The sequence below is a fragment of the Panthera uncia genome, assembly GCF_023721935.1.
Source record: "Panthera uncia isolate 11264 chromosome B3 unlocalized genomic scaffold, Puncia_PCG_1.0 HiC_scaffold_1, whole genome shotgun sequence".
Taxonomy (NCBI): Eukaryota; Metazoa; Chordata; class Mammalia; order Carnivora; family Felidae; genus Panthera; species Panthera uncia.
In genome coordinates this window covers 90,658,776-90,682,239 of record NW_026057582.1, presented here as the reverse complement: position 1 = coordinate 90,682,239, position 23,464 = coordinate 90,658,776, and the positions used below count along the sequence as shown (strand labels likewise).

The following is a 23,464-nucleotide window of genomic DNA, read 5'->3' as shown; positions in this document are numbered from 1 at the left end:
AATTGCTTGAGGGGAAAGATTTGGTTTGCATTTGTGTGAGCAACACTTAACTACTGGTCTATGCTAAAGATCATTATCAAGTATCTAAATAGATATCTAACAAAAGATATCCCAAAACGGAATTATTCTAGACTTCTCAAAATATCAGTGTAATAACTAAGGAATAGTTTACTGTATGTGGTACATAGCTTGTACTGATTCATTAAACTGCCTATGACAGGTTAGTGATATCACAGAGATTGGTTCAAACCCATTTGAACATGCATCATAACAAGGGACTGCCTGATTATAAGAATGCCAGTCAGGGACGTCTATGTGGCTTAGTTGATTAAGGATCCAACTTTGACTCAGGTCATGATCTCATGGTTTAGTTTGTGAGGTCAAGCCCCACACTGGGCTCTCTACTGTCAGCGTGGAGACCGCTTCGTATCCTCTGTTCCCCTCTCTCTGCCCCTCCTTCACGCACACACTTTCTCTCTCTCAAAAATAAATAAACATTAAAAAAAAAAAAAAAAGGAATGCCAGTCAGTAACATATCAGTTGTACCAATTCTTGTGTATTTATACATTTTGCCAGTAACTCTTAGAATTGAATTGCAGTTATGCAAAAGATATTATATGTTCCACTTCATCCATACACAGTTGACCCTTGAAAATCCATGTATAGCTTTTTATTCTCCCCAAACTTCATAGCCTACTGTTGTTGATCAGAAGACTTACTGATACCAAAACAATTAACACATAATTTATATGTTACATGTATTATATTCTGTATTCTTACAATAACGTAAGCAAAGAAAAGAATATTATTAAGAAAATCATAATAAGAAAATACATTTACAGTACTATAGCATGTTGATCAGGAAAAAAGTCCCCATGTAAGTGGACCCATGCATTTCAAACTCATGTTGTTCAAGGGTCAGCTGTAATATGAAAAACCAAAAGAATATTTATATTTACAAAATGTTGAGGGCTAGATTAAGTCTTATCTTAATCATTGTGATTTGGGAGTGTTTTAACACCTAAAGTTTAGAAATATTAGTTGGGAGTCAATCAGGTATCAGAAGTTGTATATAGCCAGGCTTGTACTATAAGAAATATTCAGTGACTGAATGATAAGGCATTGTGTTAGACATGGTACGAAATGTAAAGGTTCTTGTCTTCAACAATGTTATAATCAGGTCAGTAATTTCCAGATAATTGAAGTTTTAAAATTTTATTATTTTAAAATAGTATTTTCTCTTCCCTTTTCTCACTCATATCCTGGCATAGTTGGTTTATTCTACCTGTTGTGGGCTAAGAAACCAAAAACAAATGGACTTTGAGTGAGATTCCAATTCTTAGACTTTGTGATATATACAAATAAAAACAACTTATTTCCAAGTTGAAGGATGTATTCTAAAGATTTGGGTTGCAGAAAAATCATTTTCTGGTTTAGCTGACTATTTATGTTATTGAACAGTTATCTAGAGAACTGATTTCCAAAGGTGTAGAGTAGGTTTTATAGCTATGATTTTTACTCCCACATCTTCCCTGAGTAGGTGACACTATGCAGTAGTTAACCAGAGGAAGAGTGGGGGAACGAATTTTGGCCATTTATGTGGTGGCCACAGTGGCTGCAGTAAAATGAATCAGGGAGAGCTTAATTAATAGATATGATTGGATGCGTAGTCAGGAGTAAGATTTTGATAATTTTTGAAATTAATTTTAAGAGCAATATGAAACCATTTTGAGAAGAGGAATGTACGTGCTAATTTACATTTTATGAAGGTTATTCTGGCTGCTTACCATGAGAAGGTTGGAATTTGAAGGTGTAAAAGGAGGGGTGCGGAGAGATCAAAGTGACTTAGTAGGCTAGGCTGGTAGCAAGGGAGATAGAGGAAAGTGCATGAATTTGAATTGGAGACATACGTTGAAAGTAGAATCAATAAAGACTTTTTTATGTTCCAACAATGTGACTGCCTTTGGTTCTTTAGTTACCTTCCATAATGCTGTTTTGTGTCTACTGTTTTCTTTCCCCTCTCCTCTTATGTCTAGCATGCAGACTCCCATTTATCTTTCAAAACCTATCTCAGAATCCTTCACTATCATAGCATTATTTTGGCTTATTTATTTATTAAGTTTTTATTAATTGCTTTTCTAGTTTAATCAGTTGTAATCAAACTTAGATTACAGGGTTAAGAAGTGAATGATTGATTATGAAATTGAAGTGTTGCAAAGGATTTTCATGTTAAACATAACTGAACTCCCAATCAAATCTGTGAGACTGCGTCTCTGCCGCATGTCCTTACACAAGAAAATAATTGTCCTCTAGAGGGTGCACATTACAAAGCCTCTGTGGTCAGATAAAACTGGTTTTGTACTAACATCAGACATACCCCTCCATCTGCTGGTCACAGGAAAAATTCATCTTGTGTTCATATATTTTTGATCTTTCTAGCACTATGCTCACTATAACTTTTTTCATTCTTTGGCCTTTATGAAATATTACAGATTTTTTTTGTGAGTATCTTTAAAAAAATTTACTCAGTATTTGGATTTAGAAAGAACTCTAATACTGTGTGTCTTTTTGTGTTTACTTCCATGTACTATTCTTAATATAACAGTCAACTTGCCTTTTGGAATAACTTGCAACTGATGGAAATACTTTTGTGTCTTAAAACAGTGATTTTCATTATACTAATCTTTATGTTTTATAATCTTCATCATTAAATTGAATATCTTGGAACTATTTTAAACTCTTTGTTGACACAACTCCACAAAATAGCTGCTTTATTCCAATTTTCCTTTCTACTTTATTGTTTCAGTACTTAGAGGTGAATTTATGTGATAAAAGTCATATGAAGTTATATAAATTCATTTTCTTCTGATTTGTTATAAAGCTAAAGTATATTAATATAACTAAATAGCTATTGAGTAAGTGGAGTGCACAAAAAGCAAATATTCTTATTAATATACAATTATATTTAACTATGTATATATGTAGCCATATATATATATGTGTGTGTGTGTGTGTGTATATATATATATAGCTATGTATATATGCTATGTGCATATTATCATCCCAGGTAGTTAGGCCATATTATAATAATGAAATTTAGACTTAAGGAGTAGAGAAAATTACATTACAGAACTTAAGATGAATAATTAGCATTTATGTAATAATTAGCATTTACAGTGATTTTTCTTGGGTTCCATGACCAACAAAAGGTTAACCACAACAGAATTGGGGCTCATTAACCCATTATTTCTTTGCATTTTGCTTTTCTGTTAATTCTGTGGAAAGTGTAGTTTTGATCTGAAAGTAAGTGATTCTATTCTCTCCACTTGATTTTGACTTTTTTACTTTTTTTTTTAAATAAGGATTAAGTATCAGTTACATTTTACCTATGTTTGCAAGGTTGTTTTGTGCAAATGTATGGTTTTCCATCTTAACAGTATTCACTTTTTACAGGGCAGTGTGTGGGTTTCTTTTTCATTGTAGTATCTCTTTCTAACAAACAGGAATACTCTGAAGATAGTAACTCCGAGCCAAATGTGGATTTGGAAAATCAGTACTATAATTCCAAAGCATTAAAAGAAGATGACCCAAAAGCAGCATTAAGCAGTTTTCAAAAGGTTCATATTTTTTCTGATTGATTCTGTGTCTTAAAGTTTATTTTTTTTAAATGATGTCTTAGATCAAATAAGTTCCAAGTGATTTTATCTCAGAAATGTGTTTTGGATACTGAGTGGTAATCCTATAAATAAGTTTGCATTTATGCAGCACATGCAAATATTTCAAAATGGATATCCTGTTTTTTCTAATCAAGCTGTCTATAGAGCAGGGCCATTGTCCTGAAAAGCTAGTGTGGTTCTGGACAAAGGAAATCAACATGAATGATCAATAGGTATTACCCCTGCAATTTTATTCCTTCTTCGGGGACAGATCACACAGGTGTGGTTTCAGTGTTAAGTAAGGTGATTTCTTGACTGTTGATACACTTTTGGATTATTCTTATCAATGGATTATTCAGATGGGAAAAAAAAGGATTTATGGGACTATGTAATAGTCAAGTAGTAGTTCTTACTTAATATTTGATGAAGAAACTTAAAAATTAGCTCACTTATCCTTAAGCGTTTTAAGACTCGTTTCCTTTTTAAAGCCTTTAAAAAATGGCATTGAGAAATGTAATTCTTGGGGAAACCTTCTTAATTCGTATGATGGAAAACTAATTCAAAATAGACGTTGTCATTAGAAAATAACATTAACATTTTTGTTAGGCTAAAAATGTCTTCTATTTTTTAGGTTTTGGAACTTGAAGGTGAAAAAGGAGAATGGGGATTTAAAGCACTGAAGCAAATGATTAAGATTAACTTCAAGTTGGTAAGATTTGTTTTGAGGGGAATTAAACTAATAATGAAATGAATTCTGTAGGTAAAAACCACATGGCAGCAAAATGGCATTATATCTACCTCTTTAAAATAATTATGTTGATACATTTCCGTATTTAGCCTAGCTTTCATTTGTGACTACCACAATACTAAGTAAAAAACATTCTGCAAAGAAATCAAACTTTTTTGAAAGCTTATCCTTTAGATACTCAGACAGTGTTTGGCTTCCTTATTAACAGGACTTTTCCAAAAACTGTTGTTTATTTTGGAATTTTAAAATTTTACTTTGTATTATAAGGAGTTCCTCTTCCACTGATAAGGACAAAAACCTTAGCATTATTCTTGACTCCTCTCTTTGTCTCTCACCCCTCAAATAATCCATTGGTAATTCCAGGTGTCTTTATATCTTTTAAAAATATATCCAGTATCTGACTGCTGCTTAACCATTTTTATCTCTATTACTCTGGTTCAAACCAACATCATCTCTCACCTGGATTATTTCAGTAGCTTCTTCTATCCTTGCCTTATTAACAGTCTATTCTCCACAAGCAGCAGGGTGATCCTTTTTGTTTTTGTTTTTGTTTTTGTTTTTAGAGTGATCCTTTTAAAATGTAAGTGAGACTGTGTCATTCCTTTGCTCTAAATCTTCTAATGGTTCCCACTCTCCTTAATAAAATCCAAATCCTGGGGTATCTGGCTGGCTCATTCAGTTAAGTGTATGACTCCTGATTTTGGCTCAGGTCCTGATCTCATAGTTCGTGAGATCGGTTTGTGAGTTCAAGCCCTGCATCAGGTTCTGCACGGAGAGTGTTGAGCCTGCTTCATATTCTCTCTCTCCCTCTCTGCCCCTCCCCTACTCATGCACCCTCTCTCAAAATAAATAAATAAAACTTAAAATAATAATAATAATAATAATAATAAAATAAAATCCAAATCTTTACCATGACCTATAACACCCTACATCATCTTACCTTTTCTGATCTTATTTTCTCTGTACGGCTTCCTTGCTGTTCCTCCTGTCATCCTAAGGATGCGCCTACTCATAAACACTTGTATTTGCTATTTCCTCTGCCCCAAATGCTCCTCTGTAATAGTCGTATGGCTCTTTTCTTCATTTGATCAGATCTCTATTCGGTGTCACCGTATATCAGGATGGCCTCCCTCTGGACCACCTTATGTAAAATAGCATCCTTCTCACCATCACTTACATTCATCTTACCCTGCTGGGTTTTTTTTTCTTTGAATATATCACTGCTTAATTGCCTTTCTGCTGCCCTCATCCCCATGGGTGGTAAGGTCCATGAGAGCAGGACTTTGTTTTATTCACTGTTACATTCCTACCACCTGTAGTAGTGGCTGGCATTCAGTAGGTACTCATATATGTTGTAGAAGTTCTAAATAATCTGGAACTGTCATGACATTGTACCTTCATAGAATTGGTAGTCTTCAGGAGTGCAGGGTAGAGGTGGAGGGGAAAAAAATGGTTAGACAAGAGGACTAGTGACAGGCGTAAACCTTAAAATCACTAAGGGTAGAGGAACTTTTGAGAAGCTTAGAGAGCAGAGGTAAACACTTGCTTCTGTGGCAGATGAAAGGATAGCTGGTAATCTGTTACCACTTTCTTTTTCTCCTGTCTCTAATTTCTCATATGTCTCCTCCCTGTCACCATTAACTTCTCTGTCCCTTCTGTTTGAAATTGAACTCCCTGAACTGACTGTTACTTTTGTCCAGGTAACTTCTGCTAATCTTGCATCCTGTTCTTCTTGCCATATTGTCACTTTGGCATCCTCACCTACCTTTAGTAATAGAAGCCCTCCATGACATTTACAAAAACTATCCACAAAATATTTTAGCTCATTCTTCACCCCCCAAAATATCAAGACTATTCAAAACATTTTAAACAGTAATAAGTATGTTGTCAATTGCTTTTAAGTATCATTAAAAAAGGAAAATGTCTGTCTTGCGTTTACCCAGAGAATATGTTGCACAAAGCCCTTGTGCTTTCTTTCCATTTATTATTTGTGAAAATATTAAACACAAATACATACTATATTTAAATCAATAGCTTAGATATGGGAGAAGCATCAGGTGTCTCAAGGGATAGAGATTTTGATTAAGTAATTTTAGTGACATTAGAACCTCATTGTTCAACTCTTAAGATTCTATGATTTGAGGGGCCCCCGGGTGGCTCAGTTGGATAAGTGTCTGACTTTGGCTCAGGTCATGATCTCACAGCTCGTGAGGTTGAGCTCCGCGTTGGGCTCTCTGCTGACAGCTCAGAGCCTGGAGCCTGCTTCAGATTTTGTGTCTCCCTCTCTCTCTCTGCCCCTTCCCTGCTTTCACTCACTCTCTCTCTATCAAAAATAAACATTAAAAAAAAATTTTTTTTAAGATTCTATGATTTGAAATAATACAATAGACCCTATAGAAATCGACTTTCTTAACATACTAGCAGTAGTTTAGTGTTTGAGCCCATTTAAATATATGCTACCCATAAAACTTGATCTTACCATTTTACCTTGAGCCAAGATGGTAAGCAAGTAAGGGAAAGGATTATTTGTATTTTGTGTTATTTTTCCCTGCCTTCCTTCTCTATCTTTTATTTGCTCAAACAACATCTGTGAATAAGTTGTGTTTTATAAGAGTAGTTTGAGCTTCCGCCCCTCAGTTTCTAGTTGGATTCAGAATAGGACCCATGTTGCCGTGTGAAGGTTTTGAGCAATAAAAAGTTAGAAGGATTTTGTTTTCAACTGCTCTGTGTTAACTGCTGCAATTTACCTGATCTTCCTGTAGTCTTTAATTACAGTAACAGAATTATTGAAAAATGAGCTTTAAAGTTATTAGAGTATAAAGAAATGAATTAAAAACGAACTTTCTGCTAAAATCCTATTTCTAATTTGCCTTTCGCCATAAGATATGTTCTGTAACTTGGGTTTTAACATTACTAGGATATTACCTATTATTTACCCTCACATGGTACTGACATATTTGGAAATACAAGTGGTTTGATTTATATATATATATATAACTACATGTATATATAACTAAGGTTTTTCCCTTGTTCTGTCCATTTTTCCCCCCACCCCAACTACTGTTTTCTTTTTTGTAATTCCATTCTTGCTTAGGTTTCAGGGAGTCTTCTCATGTTTTTTTTGTCCCTCATGCTGTATCCCAGGGCAGGACATAGTCATAAGCTGGAAAATTACATTATCATTTTTCATCCTAATAAACACATGTGGTCGTTAATCAAGAAAAACACTGTATCTGCCAGTGTCCTACCTCCCTGATTAAAAGTGGAGTAGAACCCAGTAAAAAGAGGGATTAATAGCAGTTGGAGATTGTCGGGACTGTGGATTCAGGTTATTAGATTAGACTCATAAATGGACTTCCATGGTATACTTTTTTTTTTTTTAATGTTTGTTTATTTTTGAGAGACAGAGAGAGTGAGCAGGGGAGGTGCAGAGAGAGGGAGACACAGAATCCAAAGCAGGCTGCAGGGTCCGAGCTGTCAGCACAGAGCCTGATGCGGGGCTCGAACTCACCAAGTGTGAGATCATGACCTGAGCCAAAGTCAGATGCCCAACCAACTGAGCCACCCAGGCGCCCCTTCCATGGTATACTTTGAGGGATGATAGGCCATTCGCCAAAATACTTAAGTGATTGAAATTTCAGGGGTAATTTCCTTATTTCCTCTGATCTCTCATGTTTTCTTGGAATAACCACAGTAGTGCAAATAGTCCTGCAAGGAATAGCAACATTAGCTATATCTGCTATTGAGTAGAGCCTTGGGTGGGAGGACTTTTCTCAATAGTGGGATGAGTACCTGGGCTTGAAAAGTTTCCTTCACCTCACATTTTACTGTTGAACCAACCAATAATGAATGGAGAAAAGAAACATACCGCTGTTGTTGGAGAACTTTCTCATCAAGGGGTAAATCTTCAGAAGAGGATATAGCTGATATCTGTGTAGTTGAGACCCAAGGCATTTGAAAAGTTGGATTTATTTGTATTTTTTGGTTTGTGAATATTGTAGTAGTTCTTAAGATTTCAATAAATGTACAATGAGAACATATCTGAAATTTTGAAAATTTGTAAATTGTAGTCTTTCATAGGCTAACTTCATAAATTTGGTTCATGTGTCCCAGTGATTTAGAAATTTCAAATTTAAGCTAAAATGTTTATAGCGTTTCTGTCATACATACTTTATCGTAAAACCTTATTTTTCAATTATGTAGTAATATGTACTATAATCTTAATTGTATAAAAATTTTCGTGCATAAATACATATCTAATAATGCATTTTTCTTCCCTCATAGACAAACTTTCCAGAAATGATGAACAGATATAAACAACTATTGACCTATATTCGGAGTGCAGTCACAAGAAATTATTCTGAAAAATCCATTAATTCTATTCTTGATTATATCTCTACTTCTAAACAGGTTAGATTCTGGTTGTTCCTTTTAGTACTTATCAATGTGTTGTTATTTATACTAAAGTCTTTGTTCTTTTTTTTTAATAAGATCTAGAGGTTCTAGTTAAGCAGTTTTGCCAGTCAGTAAAGTGCTTTAGAAATAATGTACTCTATATTGTTTTCTTATAGTACTAATTATGCAATATTAAAAGGTAATAAGTAGCTTAATCTCTTCAAATAATATCTTGAGATACCAACATAATCTGCACACAACTTTTGTAGACTTAAACTCCCATACAGTTACTATTATAGTTTGTTTCAACAAACTCCATCACCACCTCAGTTAGATTTGTGTAGATTTGATTAACTACACATCCTTGAAGGGATACCCTGTACTCATATTAGTACTTGGCATTGCCATTAGGTGTTTAGTAAATTCTTTTATAAAGAATGGGTGGATGATGGAGGACAAAAGGAACAGTTAATGATGAAGAAACTACAGTGGACCTTGGGAATGATAGTGCTTTTGCTATTCTAGATTTTGGTTATTAAGAAAAGCAATGATGATGTTATTGTATTGCTAAGGGAATTTTTAATTGGATTGTTTGTTCATATTCTTTTAAGCAACATAGTCCTAAGTTTCAGCTTTCTTAAACCATGGTATTTTAGCACAAGAAGTATTCTCTGTCATTTAGGATTTCTTAAAACATTTGATATTTTTTGTGTTCATAATAAAAAATGTTCATCTCAGAATCTCTTTGATTCTTTTCTACTCAATGTCATTTTTATTTCTTGAGGTAGTTTATTACTTTTATGCTTTATATCTAAAATATATGTAATGGAAATAGAGAAAAATAAACTTAAAATTGACCCTTGAACAACATGGGGGCTAGGATGCCAACCCCTTGTCCCTCCTACCTCACAGTTCAAAATCTGCGTATAACTTACTCCTCAAAAACTTAACTACTGGGGTGGCTCAGTTGGTTGGGCATCTGACTTCATCTCAGGTCCTGATCCCATGCTTCGTGGGTTCGAGCCCCGTGTCAGGCTCTCTGCTCATAGCTCTGAGCCTGGAGTCTGCTTCAGATTCTGTGTCTCCTTCTCTCTCTGCCCCTCCCCTGCTTGCATTCTGTCTCCCCAAAATAAATAAATACTAAAAAAAAACAAAAAAACCCACAAAACTTAACTACTGATAGCCTGCTGTTGACCAGAAGCTTTACCTGTAACATAAACAGTTGATTAACATACTTTGTATGTTATGTATATGGTATATTCTTACAATAAAGTAAACTAGAGGAAAAAAATGTTATGGAGAAAATTATAAGGAAGAGAAGATACATTTATGGTACTGTACATTTATGGGTACTGTATCAAAAAAATCCGTATATAAGTGGACTCGTGCAGTTCAAACCCATGTTGTTCAAGGGTCAACTGTATATGTTTTATTAAAACATTAGCACTTAGTGCCACTAATTCTAGAGTTGTTACATATCAAAGGGATTTTCTTAAGTGAGAAAATATTTTTTGGGTTTTAAAACCAAGTCTCTTCAAAACATTTTTGGTACACTATAAATGTTATGCCAGATGTTAGTGGGGGGGATTAATTTTAAAACTTTAAGATTGTGTGTTGTCTCATGCTACTATATGTAAGCTTTTTGTCTTTTGAAAGTACGAATAGGTATTGGGTGGGGGATACTCAGCTTATTCAGTATGCCATCAGCAGTCGTGAATAAATAGGCAGCCTTTTCTGAAAGTATTAAATTTTCCTGTCCTCGTGGCCCTCTTCCCTCTTGATCCTATTAAGTAGAGATCTAGAGAATCAGATATTCAAACAAAGGCAGAGCCCAGTGTGTGGAGAGGAGGGTGGGTGGGGGAGCTTATTGTAATGCAAAACAAAGGGTAAGTTCCATCAAAAAATGTCACACTCAGACTTGTGAATTGATGGTGTTTAGACATAGCTCACATTGTGCTAGATTTTTCCCTCTACCCAACCCCAGCACTTTACCAGTAACCTAAGAGTTGTGTAGTTGAGTTACTTGATAGGTTACATTTATAGAAGAATTTTTGAAGGGATCTTACTTTTCTTTGTTTCTTTAGCTACTTGCCTAATGTTTGCCATGTGGTAGGTACCAAATGAGAGTTTAGTGAATAAGATACACACTATTAACAATAGTACAAGTAGTTCAGTGTGCATGCCATTCACTTCCATCAATATAAAATGAGTTATTAGATTGGAAAGGACAAACCTACACTATTAGAGCATTAGATATTTTCTGGGTTTTATTTTTCAAAAACATTAAAAACAGATCTTGGCACTTTTTACAAATTTGGTCTCTATTTTGCTAAGGTTTTGTTAAATAGTAGGATGTCACAGACATTCGGAAACAGATAGTGTATCTTATGTATTATTAAAGTTCAAAGATGCACTTTTAGTTTGCTCAAATTAACTTTATTAACAGGTACAAATTTGCTGTTTACAATTATAGAATTCTGATTTTTTATGTCAGATGGATTTACTGCAGGAATTCTATGAAACAACACTGGAAGCTTTGAAAGATGCTAAGAATGATAGACTGTGGTTTAAGACAAACACAAAGGTAACAATTACAGTTACTTACATTTTTTTTTTTTTTGAAGAGTGGGAGGGTATCCTTAATAAACTCTCCTAAAGATTCATACCTTTTTCTTTTGAAATCTTTTAATTTCAATAAGTATGTTCTTTTACAGCTTGGGAAATTATATTTAGAACGAGAAGAATATGGAAAGCTTCAAAAAATTTTACGCCAGTTACATCAGTCCTGCCAGGTAGCATTCTCTTACTTTTTCTTAATATTTCTTTATAATAAAAAAGCATTAAAAAATTGTATTTGAAACATTGGTTTAGGGACGTTTTTGTTCAAACATCATCCCAAAAATAAAATTTGGTAAATAAGATACGAAAAGGCTCATTAAAAAAAGAATTTCTTATTTATTTTGAGAGAGAGAGAGCGTGTGTGCATGAGCTGGGATGGGGCAGAAGAAGGGGGAGAAAGAGAAAGAAAGAGAGAGAGAGAGAGAGAGAGAGAGGAAGAGAGAGAGAATCCCAAGCTGGCTCCACACTCAGCATGGAGCCCAACGAGGGACTCGGTCTCACAGCCATGAGATCATGACCTGAGCCAAAATAAAGAATTGGATGCTCAGCTGACCAAGCTAGCCAGGTGCCCCTAAAAAGCTCATTTTTTCTGAATATTAAATTTCTTCCTGTTTTAATCCTAATTTCAGCCATTATTTTTGTGGACTGAGACAACAGATACCAATAAAAAAATACTCTAGTCATTAATATTTACTAAGAATAAGATAGACCCTGTGAAAATTAGAAAAAAATATTAAAGACATATATAATAAAGATTTTATATTCAAGTTTATAATATATGAATCTTTTGTAAAAACTCTCCTTTAGAACTTCCTATGATACTAGAAACATTCTGTTTCTGTACTGTCCAATGTAATAGCGTCAGCTACATGTCATCAGGCAGTTAAATGTGGCTGAGTTTTTGATTTTGCTCAATTTAAATTTGAATAGCCACATGATCTGAACAGGGCACTTCTATAACTTTTTAACTATAGCTATAATTTGTGTTTTCTTTTTTGTCTTGATCAAAAGCTATTTGATAATTAGTTTAAAGTTTGTGTGAAAATACTGTTTTAAATATTTTTAAGATCCTCCAGTGCCTTGTACTATTATTTTAATTATATACGTTATTTCTGTGCATGGGAGCAAAGTTGGTCAAGAAAGTGTTCTAAATTAATCACCTGCATGTATTTTCATTAATATTTTTAGGTTATTTTAAAAAAGAAAGTGCTTTTATTTCATAGTAGTTTTGCTTCATAAAACAGATTAGTTATTTATGATCGGTTTCTTATGTACACATTCTTGAGAAAGTTTAGTCTGATGCGTAAACTGTGAGTTCAATTCCATGTGAAGTGGAAATGATAGAGAAGCCGTTTCTGAATGGAAAAGGATCTTCTATCCGATTGTAAATAACATTATAATATAGCAGAGATGTATGCTAATCTGTGGGGTTTTTTTTTTTCCCACTTATTTTGAGAGAGCATGCAAGCAGGGGAGGGGCAGAGAGACATGGAGAGAGAATCCCATGCAGGCTCTATGCTGACAGCACGATGTGGGGTTCGATCCCACAAACTGTGAGACCTGAGCCAAAATCAGGAGTGTACACTTGACTGACTAACTTAGCCGTGCAGATGCCCCTATGATAACCTAGATGTACAAATTGTGTCTTACATATCATGTATTTTACTCTGGCTGTGATTCATTAGTGAATAAACAGAATTAAGTTGGAAGAGCAAATAAATAATAAATTTTGGCTTTGTGTATGTTAGTGCTTGATATTTATGATTGTCTGACTATTGCCCATATGCTATTTTTCATGGCCTGCATTTTGTGGGCTTTTGGTCATTTTTCAAAGTTGAACCTTTGTATTCCTCTGACATCCCTCAGCAGAGTTAGTGCTTTTCTCTTCCATTCTTCTGGGCACTTGGCTCATGCTTCAACTAGAGTCATTTATATTGTAATTTATCTGTTGACAGAGTAATCTTCTAGCCTGTAAACTTTGCGGGGCTAGGAACTCCGGCTTATGTAACTTTACATTTCTCCAAGGCAGACCCAGTGCCTGATACCAGGAAGGCACTTGAAAGTGCTTTGTGATAAAATCACAGAATATAAAATTGTGACGATTTGGGGAAGACCATAAAGAACCTCCTAGATAGAAACAAACATTATAACATTTTATACATTAAAAATTACTTCTGGTTACTTACTCCTTATTGAATGACTAGAAAATCCAAAAGATGTGTGCTTTCCTTTTTGGCTATTCAAGTTAGTGTTCTTGGTGTTCTAGATCTCAAACGTTGTAGTGCATTTTCACACAAAATTCATATTATAAATGTAAGGATCCCAGGCTAACTCAAATAAAAATGTCTAGATTGTGAATTCTGTTTTGACTAAAGTTCATTATTTGCTTTCCTAGACTGATGATGGAGAAGATGACCTGAAAAAAGGTACACAGTTATTAGAAATATACGCTTTGGAAATTCAAATGTACACGGCACAGAAGAATAACAAAAAACTGAAAGCACTCTATGAACAGTCACTTCACATCAAGTCTGCCATCCCTCATCCACTGATCATGGGAGTCATCAGAGGCAAGTTTTGTTTGGAGAAGGGTGGGCAGTGTCCCAGGAAGTTGTCATTGTATATGACTGAATGACTAGGAAGGTTGTTCGTGTTATAGTGAAAATAATTGGCGAAGTAGTAAAATCATTGAAATGATCTAGTCTTAGAAAGAAATTAGGATGAAATTTTGTCTTTTAAGATTTTACATTAGTGAAATATTACTAACAGAAAATTTACCATTAGAAGTCCTATTCTTGATGGGCACCTAGGTGGCTCAGTCAGTTGGGCATCTGACTTTGGCTCAGGTCATGATCTCACAGTTTGTGAGTTCGAGCCCCGTGTCGGGCTCTGTGCTGTCGGTTCAGAGCCTGGAGCCTGCTTCAGATTCTGTGTCTCCTCTCTCCGCCCCTCCCCCACACATGCTCTGTCTCTCTCTGTCTCTCAAAAAAATGAATAAATATTAAAAAAAAAAAATTTAAAGAAGTCCTATTCTTGAATTGTAATGATGTATATAAAATTACCTTCTGCCTCAACTGAGAATAAAGATTTGCAAATGCTTGTTTGATGTTTAATGAAGAGCTTGCTTTTTAGAAAGCATCCTGGGGCCAGTATAGAATTAAAAGACTGGAAGGCCACTATCACAGTTTTCATGTGATTTTTATCAAGTATTCAGTCTTACTACAGAACTGAAAATACCCTCTTTTATCCTATTTTATTTGCAGAATGTGGTGGTAAAATGCACTTGAGAGAAGGTGAATTTGAAAAGGCACACACTGATTTTTTTGAAGCCTTTAAGAATTATGATGAATCGGGAAGTCCAAGACGAACCACTTGCTTAAAATATTTGGTGTTAGCAAATATGCTAATGAAGTCAGGAATAAATCCATTTGACTCACAGGAGGTATGCGTGTGCTCTAAATATTCATTTCTGTCAGCTATCTTTTGTGGAAGTAAATGTTAATCTTTCTTTGTGTTAATTGTTTTTTGTTTTGTTTTTTTTAACTGCTTAGGCCAAACCGTACAAAAATGATCCAGAAATTCTAGCAATGACAAATTTAGTAAGGTAAGATTATATCTCTCAGTTAAGGTAAATTTCCTTAAATCGGTGAATAGAGGGGAAAGTGGAAGAGATATTTTGAGAATTCAGTTAATATTCCAAAGTTTGTGAAATTTTTATCTCTTAAAGTCATTTATTCAGTTTCTGTTAGTCATAAGATTTTATGAAGTATAGTATTGGCTGCTTTTTCCCCCCTGTTATCTACATGCTTTGTGTGTATGCTGTTTTCAGTACAAAACTGATTATAGCTATTTTAAAACAATTTCAGTGTTTGCTGTTTCAGCCTGCCTTAATCCAAAGTGAAATTATGAATTGGTCCACATAAGTCAGAAATTTTCAGCAAGACCGTGTCTTTACTCACATATTTTCTCAATTGACAAGGTAAAAAAAAAATCATCTAAAAAGTTTACCTCAGGTAATTTTCTGAGATGAGGAGCAGAGGGTTATATTGATAAGAAATCCAAGGATTTTTTGACGACTTCTATGGTGGGTAGCAACTGAAAAACCTGCTATGATCAATTAATATTAAATAAAATTATAAAAGATGAAACAAAGCAAAAAGCCTAGAAAAGAAGGCCTACTTTTGCAAAACAAATCGGTGAACAAGAAAAATTTTCCTCTGGGCTGGGAATACATGGAGCCTAGGTTTCATCAAGTCTTTTGTTTAGATTGTGCAACTGAGTTTACCAAAGCAGGAAGATTATGATTAGGATGTAGGGTAGGGTGGGCTTTTTTGCATATGTATGTGGATAACTTAAGTGATCAGATACTCTTTCAATAGTCTTTTTTGATTTAAAAGTACTGTTAGACTATAAATTATGAGTCACCCATATATAAATTTTATATACTTGGAGAAAATAGCTTATTACATGATATTGTCTAAGTTCCTATGTAAAATGTCCTCATTTACTTTGTTTGGCTATGAGTTTTATAAATTACCAGGTTTATTTAAAGAAACTTTAATTTTAACGATAAAAAATAAGAATGATTTTATTTTTCTTTTAAGGGGACTAGGAATAGTTAGGAGATAAGAACTCTAAATTGCAACATCAAAAAATAAATTTCTTTTTTATTGTTTATTTAGTCTATTTTAATACATATTTGTTGAATTAAGTTGATATTAGTTATGAAAGGAGATTTCTCCATCTTTATTTCAGATGGTTTATTCCATCAACATGATTTGGTTAGAGATTCACTTCATAATACTTCAGAAAAATGTTTTTAAGTTAAGTTGCTAAACAACAGTTTAAGCTTTTAAAACCCTTAAAGAAATATTGAGGAAGAGTTTTGCCCTAGACGTTAATATTTCATCTAAATTAAATTGATTAAATACATTTAAATGGATTAAAGGTCTTAATTATCAGACCTTTAAAAAATAAGCAATATTTATGTTTACTATATCATACAACATATTCCTCTGTATTAATATAACCTCTATATTGGAACTCAAAAACTTATTTTAATGGAAAATTTTGACCCAAACAAGTGGCCTGTGGTGTGTCCCACACTTTGTATAAGATTTTTTTTTAAGTCACTTAAACAATGGAACAATGTCTCTTAGTTAAAATATGCACATGTGCAAGTGTTTCACAACTTGAATATATCCTCCTATAGCATATTACAATAATGTATTTGGGGTAGGTGAGAAAGTAATGCTTCCTAATTTTATCTTCCTAGTCAGTTGCCAGCAGACTAGAGGAAAATAATTCCTGTTGAAGCACTTGAGTCACCTGCCCCTTACATGAAGTTACATTGCGACCCACCAGATGGAAGCACAGCAGAGGGCGTGCAGAATGGCTGATGATATGTCTTACATATAAAGCAGACAGTGGTGCCATATCCAGAAGGTTGGCTTCTTCCTTCTCAGCACCTTTAGCAATCCCCGTAGTGCCCTACAGAATTAATTTAAGAGTAGATGCTAGACACCTCAGAGAATTATGAACATAAATCAGCCTTTGGCCTTCTGCAGCAGGGTCCATCACTCTTCTTTAGTGTGCGTGTCCCATTTGGTGCTAATTACCTGCCGCTGACGTTTCTGCTGTATAACTCAGTGGAACTTTAAGGCTAGAGAAAATTAAGAATCAGATGTTCCCTTTGCGAAGTTTTAGTAGTTGCTGGTAGCTTTCTAGAAGATAAAAATTAGGAAGCTGCGTTTCTGAATAATCTTCAGAGAGGATATACTGTCTTATTTCAAAGACAAGATCGGACTCCTCCATACCGTTGTATGCTGACCTGGTTTCTTAGGGATTAAATGCTAAATGCACAATTTAATTTGAAAGTATCAAGCATTAAACAATTATTAAACTTGTCGGTTTTTAACAGTGCTAAGATTTTGAGAAGACTTTAATGAACTATATATAAATATAGTATATGACCCTAAAAGGTTTATTTAATCTTTCTTTTATAAAACCAAAAGCGTTAAAAAAGAAATTCATTTTGTTTGCAGAAGGATGTGTGTGTGTTTAACTCTGATTTCTATGGCAGAAACTGTAACGTAATTTAGATTTTTGCATATAAAAATCAAGAAGCAGGCTCTTTGGATAATATGATTTAATACATGACTTCCTCATGTTTGACAAGATTTATACCTTTCTTTTTCTGTTAGTGCCTATCAGAATAATGACATCACTGAATTTGAGAAGATTCTGAAAACAAATCACAGCAACATTATGGATGATCCTTTCATTAGGGAACACATTGAAGGTATATTCTTTCTGCTAAGTGAATTCAGTTACCTTCTGTGCCACTGTCAAACAGGACTTCTTAATGGAAAGGCATGGAATCAAACCAGTTTTCTTCTATGTATTGTCAAGTATAGAAATGCTTCTAAATGCTGTCATAGAATAGGATATTATTTAAAATTATAAAGCTATTTAAAAGAAATCATTCACCAGTTTCATGCTATTGAATAACATAATCAAGTTCTCATGTGATGTCCATTTCACTTAAGGTGGCTGTCCCTTTTATCTTTTTATTCTAATTTAGATATTATTGCATGTTTATTACTGATACTTAGTATCAAAGTTAATTCTTAGGATTTGTTTTCAACAAGTAACAAAAGCTTTTAAACATAGTCCTCTATGGTTGATGGCCTTGATGCATTTACTTTGAAGGGTAGGCTAATATTGTACAAGTAAGTGTATGAGATTTTTTTTTCTGTTGGATTAACAAAGACAAAAATCATTCCTTGTTCTGGGGCCTCTTTTGTACCTCCAGTGTTTCCACCTGTTTTGGAGCTATTTGAGGGTTTTTAAATGACCATTTGGAACAACTCATTCAAATACTTAAATTCCAGATGCATCAGGAAAATCCGAAGAATACTTTGGAAGTAATGTTCTCTTTTCCCCACCTTCCTTTCTCTTTCATTCGGACAGAATTTTAAAAGTTCTTGTATGAAGCTAGAATGATACTACACTCGGTGGATATAGAAAAGTTTAGAAGCCTTGTGCATGAACTCCAGTCTGTTTGTTTGTTTTTTAAAGACACTTGTCTGTGAAGAAACTGGAGAAGATCATTTTATAAAATATAATACCGTAGATTTTGAGAGAGCATAAAATAAAGGACTTGGCTGGCATGAATCAGAGCTTCTTGAAAAATATGTTAACTATAGAGGAAATGATGAGCAGTGTGGAGTATTAGAAGGCAAGAGAATATTTTAGATAGCATCACAACATAAACAAAATCGGGGAGGTGGGAATGAGAAAAAACGGGGAAAGTAGTCTCTAATCTTATTGTGCATTTATCGGATCCAAATATTTTTAGATCCAAATACCTTATGTCTGGTGTGCCTGGCTGGCTCATTCGGTAGAGCATGTTGCTCTTGATCTCAGGGTGATGAGTTTGAGCCCGGTATTGGGCATAGAACTTACTTAAAAGAAAACAAAAAAACCCAAATACCTTATGTTCTTGTCAGGCAGAAAGACGTATTTTGAGAAGATAAATGATATAGTTAATTAATGTGATTTAGAAGTGCATAATGTTTCATGAAGATATACATACAGACTATTAAATACAAGTTTATTATTTTCATTTTTGTCTTTTCTTTCAGAGCTTTTGCGAAACATCAGAACACAAGTGCTCATAAAATTAATTAAGCCTTACACAAGAATACATATTCCTTTTATTTCTAAGGTACTTATATTCATGAATCTTAATATTTATAATTTTTAGTTTATAAATGCAGTGTACCTATCTTCCATTTAAAAAATGATTCTTAGTAACATTTTGTAATAGTACATTTTTAAAATACAGCATAACTTAAGGGCTTTCCTTTTAATATAAATTTTTCTGTATTGGCATAAATTGAGTTAACAGTAAAGAGAAATAAGGAATCATTACAGTTATTTTTAAAGATTTCTTCAGCCTCAGAGAACATTGTAGAAGACAGAGTAGTGGCTAAAGTATATGACTGATGTAGTGTTAACCCAACCACAATAAAATTGTGGTAGGAATATACTTGAAAAATTACAGAGTTAAATTTTATCAGACCTATTTTCTCAGAAATACTTTGAAGTGATAATGGAATTTGTTTTACATTTTCTTTTCACTAAATCTCCTTTTTAAGTGGTGGGAGTTAATTTAAAATCAAAATAATTATTATCATGAAGTCTTTAAAGAAGTTAATTAGTAGAATTATAATGAGTCTTTTTTCTTAGGAGTTAAACATAGATGTAGCTGATGTGGAGAGCTTGCTGGTGCAGTGCATACTGGATAAGTAAGTACTTGGCTATTTCTTGTCACAAAATGTTTAGGACCATAACATTTGAATAATGGGAGCAAAGGTAGCAATGAAATTCTTGAGTTTTCATGAAAAGCACCCTCTGGCTATTATTTTCTGTTAAAACAGATACATAGGTATGCATGGTGGTTTTTTGTAAATGAATGAGCATATTAAGCCCTTGATCTCTGAAAAAGCTATAAATGTTTTCAGAAAGATTTCTCAGGTGCGCCTGGATGGCTCAGTCAGTTGAGCATCTGACTTTTGATTTCGGCCACACTCATGCTCACAGTTTGTGAGTTCAAGCCCTGCATCGGGCTCTGCACTGACAGCACCAAGCCTGCTTAGGTTTCTTTCTCCCTCTCTCCCTGCCCCTCCCCTGCACATGTGCACGCACTCGTGCACGTGTGCGCTCTCTCTCTCTCTCTCTCTCTCTCTCTCCCTCTCAAAATAAACATCTAAAAGAAAAGAAAAAGATTTCTTATTCAGCACATGATCCATATACAGCTAGAGCATTTTTTAATGAATAGTATTTTTTTATGTTTTTAAAGTAGGTGTGGTATGTAATTGTTTTGAAATTATATTTTTCTTAAAAGCAGTATGGTAATTTAAAGCTTTACAAGTTACATTTGCTATTGATTAATCAGTAAGTCTCTGCCTATTCGTTTTTTTAATGTAACTGATGAAAGGTAGCTGAAATCTACTTTCTGTCTAGAATTTTAATAAGGTAACAAATAGTATAACTAATCCTGAATTCAGTCATTTAATGTAGGCAGCAGTTTTTTCTTTTACGTTTATTGATATTATAAATACTTTATGAAACAGTCCAAAAGATACACTTAGTGAAAACGGTTTGTAGACATGTCTTCTTTTATGTATTTATTTCTAGCACTATTCATGGCCGAATTGATCAAGTCAACCAACTCCTTGAATTGGATCATCAGAAGAGGGGCGGTGCCCGGTATACTGCACTAGATAAATGGACCAACCAGCTAAATTCTCTCAACCAGGCTGTAGTCAGTAAACTGGCTTAACAGAGAACAAGCTTTTAACAGACGTACTTAATGCAACAGTGCAGAGATGTAATCCTTAAAAGAACTGGGAATGGCAAAACTACTGTCGGTTGATGTGTCCTGAAAATTATTGGAGTTATGGCAGAAGTGCTTTTTTTGATCAACTGGTTTGTGTTTTGCTGCTGCATTTATCCCAAGAAAAACAGCTTTAATCTCCAGAAGAAAACCAAAATGCCATGGGATTTATGCTGTATTGACATCTTGCCCTAAACATACAACATCATAGTAATTTGTCATGGGCAACATGACCAGAGAGAAGATTTTTGTCATGATTTTAAATACACTGACATGTTACTGTTGGTTAAATTTAAACATGTTTTACCTGCAGAAATTCTCTCACAAATAACCTGCAATAACTTGAAATGCATACCCTTTTGAACACTTCCTTTTCTCATGTATAAATTAAAATGTTTGCTGCATTTTGCAAAATGTCAATTCTCCAAAAATGTGTCCGTATATTTCTGTACCTGCAGTGTAGTAAAGGTTTAGATGAAACCCCATAATTATGGTGGCATACTGTCACTTAGGTTTCAAGCAGCAAAATAAACAGTGCAGCTCAGAAATTGTAGTTTGGTTCTTGACGTGTTTTTATTACATTTGGGGTTTTTGTTTTGCTTTTTAGTACCTTAGAAATTTCAAATTATTTAATCTTCAGTTAATGATTTTTAAAAGCCTGGGAGCAAGTAAGTCGGTTATTTGCTTTCAAGCTTTTTAAAGTAGTCTTTATTGATAAAGTAAGAACTAGTTTCTAACAAAACACTTGCATAGTACTTACTTTGACAGTGATGCTTTAAAGAAATAAAATTCTTTTTTTTTTCTAAGAATGATATTCCTTTTTAAAAATTCTAACTCTCAGAATGTTCACTTTAAACAAATATGCCAGAACATAGACAGCTAAATGAATGTTACCCTGTATAGTGATCATGCTGGAAAATTATTTCCTAATTCCAGCAGCCTACCATTGCCCAAAACCTCATGGGTTTTGCTCTTTTAGAATTGTATTCAGAGCTAATTTAAGTCATACACACTGTTAACTTTGTGATGCACAGTGTTTAAGAAAACAAAAAGTATTAAGCTTGATTTTTTTTTTTTTTTTTTTTTTTTTTTTTTTTTTTTATAGTTACCATCATTTGGCACCAAATGACTTTGGACAGTTTCCAAAAATTAATCTGTCTTTGAGGAAATAGTAGAAAGTATGTAACTGGCTTTGAAGGCGATCCCAAAAGAGTTTTAAAGGTATTTTGAGCAGTGGTAGCATAGTTAGGATAATGAACTGTGGCCTTCCAAGGTGACCACCTTAAAGGAGACGCAGCTCATTTGAATGTATTGAGTTTTGGATGTATTTGTTTCATTTAAAAAAAAAAAAATCACATTATTTTATAGTGTCAAAAGGAAGAACTAAGATTAAGATAATTTCTTTGGTTTTTCTATTGCTTGTTATTATGTAAAAAGAAGTGAGTGGCAGTTCAGAAGGAAGACTGTTGTAACTGAGGAATGACAACCAAGAATTTTTGATCATTAAATCAGATTTTATAAACAGTGGAAAGAGCATGGACTTAAAACAAGGCATGCTTATTCGGTTTTGTCAAAATTTTACAAAAATATGTGATATATATTTATACTAAAACTATATAATCCTTAGATATAGGAAAGCAATCAGTTAATGTCTTTAGCAGATAAAAGCAGTATTAAATACAGGTGCAACTTGGAAATTGTAGAAAATTGAAAGAAAACAAAAGACAAATGTCTCTGGTAGGGAATAAAAAAGTTTAAGATATTATAAAATTATGTGTATTTTCTTCTCTTTTACATAAATCATTTGTGAAAAATGTGCTACATTTTTTTTACAGGAGTGATGATAATTAGGACTTATTTTTCAATATAATTTGGAGACCCTTTGTTACCCAAATAAAAATGACAAGTTTCTGTGCCTGTATTCAAATATGTATGCATGTGATAACTGTGGGAAAAGGCCCTGCTTAACTCTGAGTTGATGGAATTAGAATTTAAAGGATTTGAATGATACGATTTAACCTTTATGCCAACTTTCACAATGCCCAGTTTTCCTGTGATATCTTTGCCCCATGGCAGTAGTGCATCTTCCAGTTTCTAGAGAGAAAACATGCACTTATTTTTTGGGGGGAAACTGGGCTAAGCTATAAAACAAATTATATAATGTAATTGTATGTATCACATAGGCTTTGTTTAATATTCCTGAAATACTAGTTCTTTTTTTATTGCCACATTTGTTTCAGAACACAGGTTTTTGATACCCCTTAACAGTCTGACTAACTTAAAACGTTTTATTTTTTCCCATTAAACATGTTCTGTGTTCTTGTGCATCTTAAAGAGTTGAAATCTTTTTTTGAGATTGCTTATCAAAATATAACTAAATTTAAGGGAACTAACAAATAAATTGGCATATTTTTAGCATTTTAAATTACTGGTTAAATCTTTCCCTCTGTGAAAATTATAGTAACACATAGTTTACATCATATTGTAATGTGTTTATCTCCTTTTTCTTTTACCCCTAAATCTGGAAAAACTCACTCCACAGCAAACTTTTGACTGCTATTTGAGGGGAATAGATAACTGCTATAAGAACTGGATTTCCACTGCTATAGCTCTTAAATTATTTTTTTTAAGTAATCTCTATGC

At 33.8% G+C, this 23,464-nt stretch overlaps 1 protein-coding gene across 2 annotated transcripts in view; it reads left to right on the top strand.

Moving 5' to 3' along the window:
- COPS2 (COP9 signalosome subunit 2) overlaps window positions 1-22,591 on the top strand; it is a 30,750-nt gene extending 8,159 nt beyond the window's left edge. The window contains exons 2-13 of one of the 2 annotated variants that reach the window (XM_049611685.1): window positions 3,504-3,617; window positions 4,288-4,365; window positions 8,689-8,814; window positions 11,294-11,383; window positions 11,514-11,591; window positions 13,814-13,988; window positions 14,682-14,860; window positions 14,970-15,022; window positions 17,622-17,719; window positions 19,065-19,147; window positions 19,672-19,730; window positions 20,623-22,591. In XM_049611685.1, the coding sequence (XP_049467642.1) occupies window positions 3,504-3,617; window positions 4,288-4,365; window positions 8,689-8,814; window positions 11,294-11,383; window positions 11,514-11,591; window positions 13,814-13,988; window positions 14,682-14,860; window positions 14,970-15,022; window positions 17,622-17,719; window positions 19,065-19,147; window positions 19,672-19,730; window positions 20,623-20,767 (1,278 nt within the window). In that variant the 3' untranslated portion in view covers window positions 20,768-22,591. Of the gene's footprint in view, window positions 1-3,503; window positions 3,618-4,287; window positions 4,366-8,688; window positions 8,815-11,272; window positions 11,384-11,513; window positions 11,592-13,813; window positions 13,989-14,681; window positions 14,861-14,969; window positions 15,023-17,621; window positions 17,720-19,064; window positions 19,148-19,671; window positions 19,731-20,622 lie in introns of both variants that reach the window. The other variant, XM_049611684.1, reaches the window with a different exon arrangement.
- Window positions 22,592-23,464: the final 873 nt, after the last annotated feature.